The sequence below is a fragment of the Gambusia affinis genome, linkage group LG17 (genome assembly GCF_019740435.1).
Source record: "Gambusia affinis linkage group LG17, SWU_Gaff_1.0, whole genome shotgun sequence".
Lineage (NCBI taxonomy): Eukaryota > Metazoa > Chordata > Actinopteri > Cyprinodontiformes > Poeciliidae > Gambusia > Gambusia affinis.
Window position 1 is genome coordinate 14,225,526 of NC_057884.1, and position 13,192 is coordinate 14,238,717.

General features: G+C 35.8%; 1 protein-coding gene across 1 annotated transcript; it reads right to left on the reverse strand.

The window, feature by feature from the left end:
* Positions 1-541: 541 nt before the first annotated feature.
* Positions 542-12,375, reverse strand: anxa4 (annexin A4). The gene is made up of 13 exons (XM_044096085.1): positions 12,212-12,375; positions 11,048-11,087; positions 9,746-9,833; positions 7,764-7,858; positions 6,891-7,004; positions 5,541-5,631; positions 5,142-5,221; positions 3,994-4,050; positions 3,810-3,903; positions 3,499-3,594; positions 2,099-2,157; positions 990-1,112; positions 542-744 (listed from the first exon to the last, which is right to left on the reverse strand). Exons 2-13 carry the CDS (start codon positions 11,054-11,056, stop codon positions 688-690), a joined length of 963 nt encoding a protein of 320 aa, XP_043952020.1. The 5' UTR covers positions 11,057-11,087; positions 12,212-12,375; the 3' UTR covers positions 542-687.
* Between the last annotated feature and the right edge of the window lie 817 nt (positions 12,376-13,192).

The window sequence follows — 13,192 nt, forward strand, 5'->3', positions numbered from 1 at the left end:
AACAAATCTGATGAGGTTTTAAACGACGCAGTTTTTCCAGAAACACATCTGAATGATTGGATATTCTCCTGCTCTTTACGAAAAAGGCAATGAGAACATATTAACTTTACTATTTACAACAAGGTTCAGCATAAATGATGCCATCAGATTCTCCTGCAAACTCCGCAGTAAAACATTAAGAGTTGGTCTGGCTCCCCCTGGTGGTCTCTTTGAGTATAAGCACTGCATTAAAGTGAGTTACGGCTTTTTCTTTCAGCTACACCTCTTTATCGCATCCTCTTGATTAGAACACACTTTATTCCCTTCCTAATATAGTGACAACCTGTTAATGTAATTAAGAGCAGTGAAACAGGGCTGACTCAACAAAGGTCCATTGTGACCAATTAAGCAAATGGGCCTTACTGACTGGACAGAAGAAGAGTGACTGCAGTAAAGTCATTAAGTATTCAACTTATCTGTTGGAAATGTTTATGAGGCATTTGTGTTTCTTTAATGGCATTAATTACCTCCCGACACGTAATGAATTACAAAGACACAGGTGTAAAGGTTCACTGATCTTTGGTTTAATTGGTATCTGAAACAGTGATACAAGGCACCGTGTTAATTAGCAAAATGAGAAATGCAGAGAAGACAACATAAAAACATGATGTGGTCTGAAGAAGCGGGGCTGAATGTCGGTGAATGTTTCTATTCGCCTCCACACAGCTCCAGCAGGATTTTACGGTAGTTGCCTGATGTGTCTCCCTAAACAGTGAGGATTTAAAAGTTATTGCAAATGATCTAAAAATGATTTTTGCATTACTTTTATGCAGATGAGAAAACAAAACAAAACAAAAAAAATGGCAGCTTGTGTGGGAGAAATGAACAATAAATCTTCCACAGATTAAAAGGCTCGCATTAAATAAAGCTGGAATTGCAATTATCATAATTAGATCATGGCTAATGGATTGCAAAGCCTGAGCTGACCACAACATGTCCCTGCCCCTCACCTTGATGAAGGAGTGTAGAGTCTTTCCATACATCTTCTGGAACTGACTCTTAATGTCCAACATGTCAATTTCAGCCCTGGAGACCATTATTCTGATGAGGACGCTGTCTGTGGTGCCCAGACCCTTGATGAGAAAGATAGAAACTACATCTAGATTGTGTTCACAAAAAAAAAAAAAAAAAAAAAAGATTTGCAAGAAGAATTCATGTCATATAAAAATTAGAAAAGCCTTATCAGTTTTGTAACTTGTATTTTTATTTTTAATAAATTAATTTCTTTTCCAAGTTTGATATGCAGCCTCTCTGAGCCATAATCTTAGGTGAGACTGGATGGAGAGCAACTGGGGGCAGTTTTCAAATATTGCTGCAGATTAACTGGATGTAGGTCTGAATTTAGCATTTTTGGCAAATAAAAAAGCTTTGATTTAAACCATTCCAGTGGAGCCGTGGCTGCATGTTCAATGTCTTTCCATTCATTAACAAGTTTTCTTCCATGACTTTCATTTATAACCAGTTTCCCTGACTCTGCTGCACAAAGGCATTCCTACAGTATGATGCTAGCACCATCAATGTTCCCTGAGAGGATGGTGTTTCCATGGCAATGTTCAGGATCAGGGTTTCACCAGACTGGGTTTTCTCTAGAATGAGACATTAAATTTTGGTCTCATCTAACCAGGACTCCCTCTCCCGTCTTTATAGGTTATAAGAAAGTGTAAACAGAACATAACTCTGGTTTAATATTCTCCACAGCATCATGTTTGTTTCTTAATATTCTCTCATAACCCTCTGAAGACTTCAGAACAGCTATATTTAAACTATACTCACACATTGATTACATTCCGCTATAATATCTCTTCTAAAGGGAATTGCTTATCCTGGATTTTTTTTTTTTAGGTAAATTAAGGTTAAGGGAGTCTGAAAACAACTGAAAGCCAAGCTTTTCAGGTTTCTATTTACAAAAAAAAAATTTTTAAATAGATTGCATTGATTTTTTTTCTACTTTTAAAATTATGGACTAATTTGTGTGTCATGTAAACTCCCAAAGACCTTTGGGACAAATATGAAATAGTTTAAGCAATATAAACACTTTTGAAAGATACAGTATAATTACCTTCATTGACTTGTATAGCCGTTCAGCAAAAAATGCTGGCTTACTCTTAATGCATTTCACTGCAATCAGAAAAAAAAGTTAATTTTAGTGTTTATCACACAAACATGTCAAACTAAAACTGCAAAACTCAAAGACAAACATCACTAATCATTCTTGTGTAAATTAAAGTGTGACACATGTTGTTGCTGGTTGAAAAAAAATAAAATAAAAACGTAGCTTCATCTTTCTGTTTTTAAAGCATTCCTGACAGCCTCAATCTCTCAGTATTTGAGACACGTAAAGGTTTGTTGCTCCAAGGAAGACTGCCGAAAAAATAAAAACCCTTTCCAGATTTAAAGTTAACCTTCATCAGCACAAATTGGAGAGGAAAATTTACATTTTGTGGCATCCTAGATGAGCAACATGTGAAGCATATATGCATATGTGATCTTCATTTTATGAGATTAAAAACAGCATCGACACAAGAAATTCCCATGTCAGTTCAGATGAAATTCTTAAAACCAGATCATTTTTACCCTGCAGGCTGAAAAATAAAAATAAATCGAAAAGTGATTGGAATTCATTTCATCTTCAGATGAAGAAGTGAGAAAACTTGCTCTCATGATCCGATGAACCAAAATCTGAAATGTTTTATGGAAATCGTGCAACTTTTGGGAAGATTCACTGAGCTCATTATGAACACGGAGTTGAAAGCCAGCATATGTATTAGGGCTCATTAGTGGATGAGTGCCTTTCACATCTGTGAAGGCATCGTGAAGTCTGAATGATGTATAAATAGGTGTTACAGTAAAACCTGTTATTTCTGCAGCAGTCACTTCACAAACTAATTAACCACTAACTCATTTTATATACCTGCTTCTGATGTTCAGAACTGAAATGAACAACCATACAAGATTACGCTTACTCTGAAAGTAATTATAAAAGCTTGGTCTTCTTGCAAGTGGAAAAAAAAAAATCCAACTTAAGCATTCAATATGTTACCTCACTCTTTCTTGTATTCAATCAAATTTGTTTTGTTTTTTTAAAGGAATTCAAGGTTTTACACTTTTCAGAAGGCTAAGATATAAATAATGCACTCATTTTCAATCAGAGTATGGCTTCTGATGAGACTCTTTGTTAGATTAAATGTACCTTTTGAAAATGATGTATTTTAAGCAGGCATTAATCATACTTTTCATCAAGTCCACATTTCTTTCTGATCTAATATTATCATCTAAAATAATGTGCATTCACTCTGTTAACTAGATAATGGAGATAAAGGCATGGAAACATCAATCTATCTGCAACTAATCTGCAGTATATAATGTGTTTCACTTACATAAGCAAAATTATACTTTAATAGACTGATATAGCAGTCAATACATGGCAGTGTGATGAAACATGTGAGTGAAGAAGCTGACCTATGGCAAGAAAAACGTCTTCCAAGGAGCCAGACATCTCACTCTTGATGCTAGTCTCAATGTCCTTCCCAGAAATCTTCTGATATTCCTGAAACACTGGAGCAGAAAACAATATGATGAGGATTTATGGAGTGGGATGCTATTTATTATGAGCTTTTTAGACACCGATTTATGGATTAGGAGAAATTATTAGACTTAATGCTTGCTCAAACCTGCCACAAGTGGTCAGTAAAACCTTCACAAGCTTTTTCTAATGCCAGTTTTGTTATATAATAAAAAAATAACTGCAGTTCTTATTTTGGCAGCAATACCTTTCAGCAGATGGTTTCTGTTCCTAACGCACAGCACTGTGAGGAATTTCACCTCATCTGTGCCCCAACGAGCCTCTCCAGCCTCATAGATGTCCTGTAAACCCAGAAATAAAAAAAGGAAGTTACATGGGATTTAAATAATGAGTATTATATTGAGAGTTTTATTTAATATGAAGGTATTAACCTTCGCATCCTGAACAGCCTGAGCGTCGTCCACTTTATCGCTTTCGTCTCGTCCAGCCTGCAAGCCAAAACAAATCCATATAAAATAAGAAAATACACACAGATAATCAATGTTTCTCTTTCTGTACAAGCAGTAAAACCTTGGTAAGAAAGATGCTACTCAATGTTATTTTTGGGAAATAACTTGCAAATAAAAAATAAGTTATTTTATCACTCACTTTTGTTTACATAATCAAGTGAATGCCTAAATAAATTGCTTTAAAACAACTTTCAGTTGCTGCTCTGTCATTAAATGAAGCAGTGACTGAAATGACAATGATGTTAATGAAAAATATCTCCTTGTTCTTTTTGCAGAAATCTTTAATAAATATCATTAAAATATATCATTTTTTGTTGCATCAATATAATTTCACAATGAAAAACACTGTTAAACTGTCAGCTTTTACCCCTCCTAGAAAATTACTTGTGCACCGGTTTTTGACTTCTGAACTTTTCCATTTCATTATTATATTTATTATAATTATTATTTTGTTAGATTATGAACGATAATTAAAAAAAAAAAAAAACTTTCCTGTCATGTCTGGAATCTGGTGAGGCTATTTTTCATAAAGCAATTGTGCTAGGTTTTAGTCATAACGACACCGGAAACCACCTAAATGATTGCAATTAAAACTATATATAAATTAGTTCTTCATACTTTTTGTCGCCCCCTTCAACAGCAATGGCAGTTGGATGTCTTTTCAAAGATCTGTGGATTCATTTATCAAATTTTAATGCCGTTCAGTGCAATTTAAAACAAGAAGATGTGTGTTTAATGCTCACCAGAAAGGAAATGTTTGCAAGAAAATAGTTAGCGGCATAGATATGCTAACATTTGTGGTCGATGTCATAAAATGTCAAAGCAACTGGAAGTGTAACAAACAAAGCTGTATCAGGACCCAAATTCATCTTTTGACCTCATAGTGGGGGAAAAAAGTGTTCAAAGAGCGATTGGTCTCTCAGGGTCTCCAAGTCTCCATAACAACCATTTATTTTAAGACTTTTTGACACCTCTTTATCAGGGTTGCCAGTAATTATGAAGAGTGCCTCATAACAGCACAGATTAAATGAATATTATTGGAGCAAACTGGGAGGCTGATGTTTGCTTACCGTGAGCAAAGAGACCAAAACCCTTTTAAACATCCCAGAGGTATCTCCAGACACCGCATCCTCCAGGGTCTTCCCATATTCTACAGTGAAAAAAAAGGAACAAATTATGTAAATTATTATTTAGTTTAGTTTTATTTTTAAAACAGCCACTAAAACATGTTATTTTTAACTCCATGTGGTGAGATAGACACCAAATACATAAAAGCAAAAGGTGAAAACAATGAGCTCCCAGACAGAGAGCGACTCATATCATGAATAATTTACAACTTCCACTGCTTTCTGATAATGGGCCTTTAGAGGCCGCTGTGCAATATCATATGTCATATGTAGGCCCAGGAAACGACAGAGATGCAGTAGCTTAATGTACAAAAGTCTGCTCATGAGAAGTGGCACAGTTACCTCTCTTAAAGACCTCGTTGATGGTTTTAATTTCATTATTGCTTCTTGAAGCCAGAATATCAATGAGGCAGGCCTCCTCTGTTCCAGCCCCCTGTAAAGCAGAAAATTACTATTTAGTTACTTAAAGCAATGGAAAGGAGCTTAAAGTACAACTTTAAAGGTATTTTACTACTCCCTGTGAGAAAGTATCAATGAGGTTTGTAAAAGGCCTTTTTCTTTCTACATGAATTACTTGGTATTTTTAGCAAGTGACAGAGAAACTGGAGTAACAAGTTCACCTGAGAACAAGTTTCGACTAATAAAAATGAAAGAGGATATTCTCAAGCATTATCTATCATCTAGTGACTAGGAATGTAATTCAAGAATGACGGGGATCACCTTTCATACTTCCTTACTTTTCCTGACTCAACTTTTTAGAAGTTTCCGTTTGAGTACTGAATATTTGCCTTGATGCAATTCATCTTCTCTTTTCCCCCACAAATCAGGAACAACACCGAGATGATCTAAAGTGAGGCCAAGGGCTATTTCCTGTTGTTTGTTTTTTGGGTTTTTTTTGGCCTTTTGTCAAACTAAGATCAGTTCAAATCTATCATATTTTGTAAAATGTAGTTATTTTATAAATACATCTCTTTAAAAGTCAGATTTTCTTATTGGTGATTCTGTCATTTCACAAAAAGTTATACAATTACCGTAATTCATTCATTAATTTGTTCATTGTAAAGTTAATGTAGGCAATGTAAAAATTCCTCTTTTTCTCAGAATGTCAGATTTGTATAATTCAAACAGTGGAATGAAAATATAAATGTAGAAAATAAACTTTTTCCATTTTTTTGTACTTATACAGACCTGGAAAGATTAAAAGAATCAAACCACATACTTTCAGGAGGCACTCTGTATGTTTTATTCAGTTATTGTTTCTAATATCTGAGACACAACAGGAACGACTAAGAAAACATACAAAATATCAACCAATGGCTCCTGTAGTTTTGTATTTATTCAAATCAATCAAACAAACTTTATTTGTATAGCACATTTCAGCAGCAAGGCATTTCAAAGTGCTTCACATCAAATCAAACACAAAAAAACTATGCAACATAGAATCAACATTAAAAACACAACATCAAGTCAGATTCCGTCAATAAATTTTCAATTGATTACGTTTCAAATAAAACTCTAAACAAGTGGGTTTTTAGTTGAGATTTAAAGGAAGTCAGTGTTTTATTATTTATTTGCGTTTTCTCATCATAATTTGAAGCAAAGTGCTGAAAAGGTGCCTAAAAAGTATGGATACAACAAACTATCTGACCATAAAATCATCACAAAAATGTTAATTAAGAGAGTAATTCTGACCTTCATGGCATTTCTCAGCTCATAGGCATCGTAGACGGGCGCCAACATCAGCAGACCCAGAACAACGCTCTGGAAGTGTCCGCTCAGCTCTGAAGACAGATCATCAGCCAGGTCCTAATGGGACGAAAAAAGGGAATAATATTGAGTCATTTTCCAGTTCTATCATAAGTTAATTAAGATCATGATTTATCTTCTAGAGACCAGACTTCCATAATCTCTGGGCTCCCCACTAGAGGGTGTGGTTTTTGGAAACATTTTGTGAACAGTGTAGCCGTTTAGCACCGCTGACCACATGTGGGTGTCACCAACATGACTCACTCTTTCTGCTGCGCTCAGCCTTTGCTTTTCCTGCAGTTCCCTCAATGAATTCTCAGAAAACTTTATTCAACTTCTTACTGGACTCCATGTGAAGAGAGCATCTTTATCTCACTATGTCAACCCCCAAACTTCCCTCTTAGTTAATATATTGATCCTCATTGATAATGAAACCAGGAAGCAGGCAGTTGGCAGAATTCCTTGTTTGGTTTTAGTGAATGTTTATTAAAGGAGGGAACTTTACCCTATACAACCGACTACAGGGCTCCCTCTGTCTAAGGCTGTTTTTATAGATGGTCATTTCCAATTCATTTCTGTTTTTGGTCAATGATTAACTTGGACTTTATCTTTGCCCGTACCACACTTTAACAGAACATGATAAGAGCACAGACTGAAACAATAGTGACAGACCATCTGCACTGTTTGCGATAGGGTTCATTTAGGGTGCTGTTCATCATTTTGAGGTTGTAAAGCTGTTGCTTCTCCATTTGCTTAAATAATGTTTGTTCAAGATAATAATTCTGCCTCCACTCAGATGAAGATTGTGTTTGCTCTCACCTTCCCCACAGTTTGTTTGTAGGCCTCCTTGATGCGCTGTCTCTGGGCAATCGTACGGTGCGCCAGGACGTCGATGATGGCCGCCTCATCCGTCCCTGAAAGCCACATCAGAGCACAGCACACCTGGTGAACAACAACTTGGACCCTTTCAGATTTTTTCTGTTTTTGGTGACACTATATGTTACACATCAAACATTTTTTTAATTAGATTACTTGAGGAAATACCAAATGCTGGGTTATTTTTCTGATTACTTCATTTATAATGGGAATAAAGCTATCTTTCACAATAACTGTTTATCTGTCTTTTAACTCCCGGTGGAAACATTTTGGCCCACTCTTCTTTGCAGAATTATGTTAATTCAGCCACATTGGAGGGTTTTCAAGAAAGAGAAGCAAATCAGGCTTAAATCCAGACTTTGACTAACTTTCATTTTCTGTTTTTGAGCCAATAAGAAGTGGAAATGCTGGTTTTGAATTGGGATCATTGATCTACTGAACTTGTACAAGTAACCATATGGTCAAACTTATGGTCAGACATTCTCCTTCGGGTTTTTCCTCATAGAATTGAATTAATAATGAAAAGTTCAGCTGCTGAAGGAAGCCCAGATCTTCCCATCGCCATTGACATATTTCACTGTCAGTATGATGTGCTTTTCCTGAAATGCTGTTGGTTTTACACCACATGTAATGAGATGGACACCTTTCAAAATGTTCTGCTTCTGTATTGTCAACTTTTAGAACATATTCCCAAAAGTGTTGGGATTTATTGAGACGCTTATTGGCAAATTTGAGAATGCCCTTTTGGTTGTTTTTGGTCAACAGTGATAAGAGGTTGGGAAATTTTTCCCAACCTCTTATATACTGTTAAAACTATATAAATCTGATTAACTACGGCAAGTAAGACCGTCAGCGATTCACACATAGTTTTTTATTCATTTGTGACCGTCTGGATGAGTCATTGATGAGTCATTGATGAACTATTTGAATAATGTTGGTAGGCCAGCCTCTTCTGGGAAGGTTTAGACTGCTCCATGTTCCCTTAGGCTTTTTTCTGGTGATGAACGTTTATGACTTCATTTCTCATCCGTTGGTGCAAGTTGTGTTTCTTTTGGAGATCTTTTAGCCTACTTCATGTTGTCAGACAGGTCCTACTTATACGAGTTCTTGATTGTACAGGTTTGGTTAGAGAAAGGACCCTCCAAAGACGTGGTTAATCCTGGTTAATTTATGATTTAACAAGGGAACAATTATATTTTCACATAAGTGAAGTTGGTTTTGATAGCTGTTTATCCCCTAGTAAAGAAAACCACTTAAAATCTGCAATTCATATTTACTCTTCCGTTTTTTGTCAGATAATAAAATTTGTTTTGTGTGAAGCATTTATTACAAAAAAGGAAAAACCGATTAAATCTGTGGGGGCACAAAACCTTTTTCACAACACTTTATTCGAAACTCAACCTTTTTTTAAAAGTGTCTAAAGGAGATCCCTCCAACAGCCGTGTAGATAATCCTGACACACAGCTGCTTGTTTGGGTTGGCATAAAAGCCTTTTGTTAGCAAACAGCAGCAAACTGGAGTCAGGAGAATCTGATTAGTTTAGTAAACTCCTAACAGCATCCACATTTCTTTTCAGAAATCTGATGCAGAGCAAAAGTTGGTTTGTCACGTAGTTCTGACTGTATCAATTCAGACCACAGCAACCTACAATGAGATCAGATTACTACTGCAATTTGCATGCTTAGCAAAGTCAGGGGTTTATTTTGTCTCCATAGTGTAAAGTTAAGCAAAAACAACAGGATAAAGGGGAAAAAATGTTGAGAGTCTAAAATCAACAGCTGTGATTACAAAACAAGTGCCCAGCAACGCTAAAATTTCCTCTAGAGCTTGGGAGGAGCAGACTTTTTTTCTTTCCATGGAGCCCTTCATGAAATCAGATAGGAAAGGATGGACCAGGAATAAAAGTGTTGCTGTGGGCCACTCACCAACTCCCTTCATGGCTCCTCTCAGCTTCTGGGCATCAGCTGCAGCATCAAAACCAGTCGCCTCGGTCACAGTTCCACGGTTTCCAATCTGCTCATGAATTACACATTTACAACCACTTATCAATGCAAACAAATTAAAGTAAACAAAGAGTTTTTGGTTTATCTACCTGTAATAAATTCTAAAATACTCTTGATTTTATACTTGCTTAAATACATCATAGATGCATATCAGCATTTTCCAACTACTGGACATTTTTCACTTTGTTTTTTTCTGTTACTATTTTACGTCTTACTGTGATTTTTACCGATTCTGATTTGCTGCTAAGGACTATAAAGACAACAGGAAAAAAAGTTTGTGGTGCAGGCGTCAGAGTAGACGGTGCTGTGTGACGCATATATCGAACAAAAATAGGTAGAACCTTTAATATGATCCACTTAATAAATAGGAAAACAATTATCGGATATATTTGAATTTGACCAGCTGGCCAACAATCAACTGATCAAAGAGAATTGAAATATTTCAGCCATTCAGTGCATCTCTTACACCATTTCTAGATTGAAAAAATAACTATACAATTTTCGATTCCCAGTTCACTTGTAAATTAAATCATTTCTTTATGAATTGTGAAATTTTACTTTTTTTTAATCAAACGTTTCCAATAAAGAATTGCTGAGATAAATACCCAGTTTGATGCAGATCTTTAATGTAATGGGGAAAAAACACATCCTAATTCAGAGCACATACAGTTACCCAACTATTCATGAAATGAGGATTACATTTGGAGGAAACTAAGTGAGGCAACGAAATTTAAGAGCACTGTTCGAACTCTTAAAAGTGGTGGAGTAAGCATCATGCAGTGGGATTTCTTTTGGGGAGAAGTACAGAATTATTTCTAAATTCTTCAACTTTGAACTAAGTTATGTGGTAGGAAATTGTGCCCATGCAACAAAATCAGTTTTCAAAATTAAGATCAGTACCATCTCTTTCTATTCCTGTCTTAAGACATGAAGAGACTAAAGTTTCACTTAACATCTTTAGCAGTTTAAAGTGTTGCAACTTCTGTAGAATGATAATAATCACAGTATTTGCCACACCTTAGGCTGATCTACATTTTAAACTCAAAGACAGAAATGTACTCATTCTACAAGCTGCAAAAATAATAGTATACAGCACAACTAACTTTAGACATTAGGTCTAATGTTTAGACCACCAATAGTATTTGCATGTTTAGACCAAGTACATGCAAATACTATTGGTGGTCACTATGCTTAGGAAAAGCAGCTTACAAAGAACACACTTACTGCTGCCATTTTTGAATGATGGTGTATCTGGTCTGGAGAGCTGAAATAAAAAAAAAATACAAATAAATAATAATAAGCAGCTCATAGCATATTAAAGAGATTATAGCAAAGTAAGAGGAAACAATCCAAGGAGGTAATAAGATGGTGCCAGGTTTGAAGGCTTCCCTTGTTAACCTTTGATAAATATTTAATTTGCTTTATTATCTACAAGAGGGTTTCCATCACACTCATAGGCCATGTGCTCTCGTGTCCCATTTCAGTGCTGGTGCTGCACAATCACATAAAGTGTTTGTTTGTCTGGACACATCTGTAATTACTCCCTTAATGGAAAGTCATTCCCATTACATATTTTAAAATTTAATATGACATTAAAATGCAACACTGCAATTCATCAGTCTGCTGTGTATAAACTAATAACTTTTTGATTTATCTGTGATTAAAAGCTTATTGTACAAAAAATGATCGGACTATATCGGAATATTTTATGAAGACATTTACATGACAGACACTGTGGTCTAAATTCAAAAAACAGCCACACAGAGTGGTTTGTTGTGAAAATACTCTGCACGTGATCACATGACATTTTTACACTCAGCATGTTTCAACTGCAAGCCATGACGAAGTTTATTCTGCATATGGAACACAGACATTTATCCTGCAGAAAAACCTTCAGATCAAGTTTTGTATTCAAATTTATGCAAACGTGTACATAGTAAATGTAGCTTAGAGAAAACACAAAAACTACATTTCCGTTTCCACCTATCATGAGAATATATAGCGTCGGTTCTTGGAAAGCAATTAGAAACTGGATTGTCAAGACGTAAAGACAGTCCTGACAACTATTGTTCAGTTTCTTCGGTAAATGAAGAAACTGAACAATCGTGACACGTAGAATAATCAAGCGGAAATGAACAACAAAGTTATGACTGCAGTTGAAATCTATTCATAATCGCAGCAACTGTGTACTTTTGTGGAGCTCATCTTTTCTAGAGCCTATAAAATGTAAACTTTAATTCAAAACCGGTACCGACAGTATATGAGGAAGAAGAGAACTACAACTTGGCATTGACGTCCCTGGGCACACCCTGCACAGGAAAAAGCGGTTGCCTGAGAAAAACTTACAGTTACAAAGCGGAACCAGAAGAAGTCTGAGTTTTGTCTCACCTGGTCAAAGAGTGCTTTCGTCCTGAAGCCCAACAAGAAGGTAGAGAGACAATAGCAACACACCGTAGCTTTTAACCACAGCTCTGTTCACGGGCCACCCTCTTTTAACACTATGTAGGCGTGTAAGCCACAGCTCGCGCGCAGTCATCCAATTTACTTGCTGTGACTCCAGGGGGCGCTGTTGCGTTCCAAATAGTCTCAACCGGTTATTTTGTCGTTCAAAACACAAGCTTCGATGGATTTTGTTGGGATTTCATGGTGATATGTAGCAACCAGGTATAAATACTTAAGTAACTCTTTGACAAAAAATATTATGAAAAAATTGAACTCTTAGGAGTAAAATTTTTGGACACACCGCCGCGACCCGAGTCAATTTCATCTATAAAGAATAAAACATTTTCAAACAAAGATGCAAAGTCTTGCTTTTGCCTGAATTTGTAATTATCTTATTTCATCATTTAAGTCTTTGAAATAGTTTTCACATAACTTGCTTTTAGTCCAATTACATAGTTTTTAAATATTAAATTAGCAGAACCCCATCAATATCTCATTGGATCCCTTTTGCTGACCCAAAAATATGTACAGAAATATCGTCTTTAAGAGTTTTCTGTTTCACATTTATTCACTACTCAAAATACAGTTTAGCTTTTAGCTGCCTATACCTTTTTTTTTTTTTTTTTTTTTTTTTGCTACAGTAGCTTGCGGAGCAAAGCAGATTCATAAATGTGTCTGGCAGACAATAGGGTATGGCAAATAACATATTAATAATTTTCTGCTAATGATTGACAAAGGTCGCATAATTTTATAAATAATAAATTACTATTAAAAATCTTTGATAAAAAGAATTTATTGGACAATTTTTTTAAGTTGCATTTTTTCCTCCAATTCCACCAGCTTTCTGAGCCCCACCTAGCGCCCCCTGGTGGTCACGGTCCCTATTTTTAAAAACACTGGAAGGGAGGAGCTGAGCGTCAAGTCTTT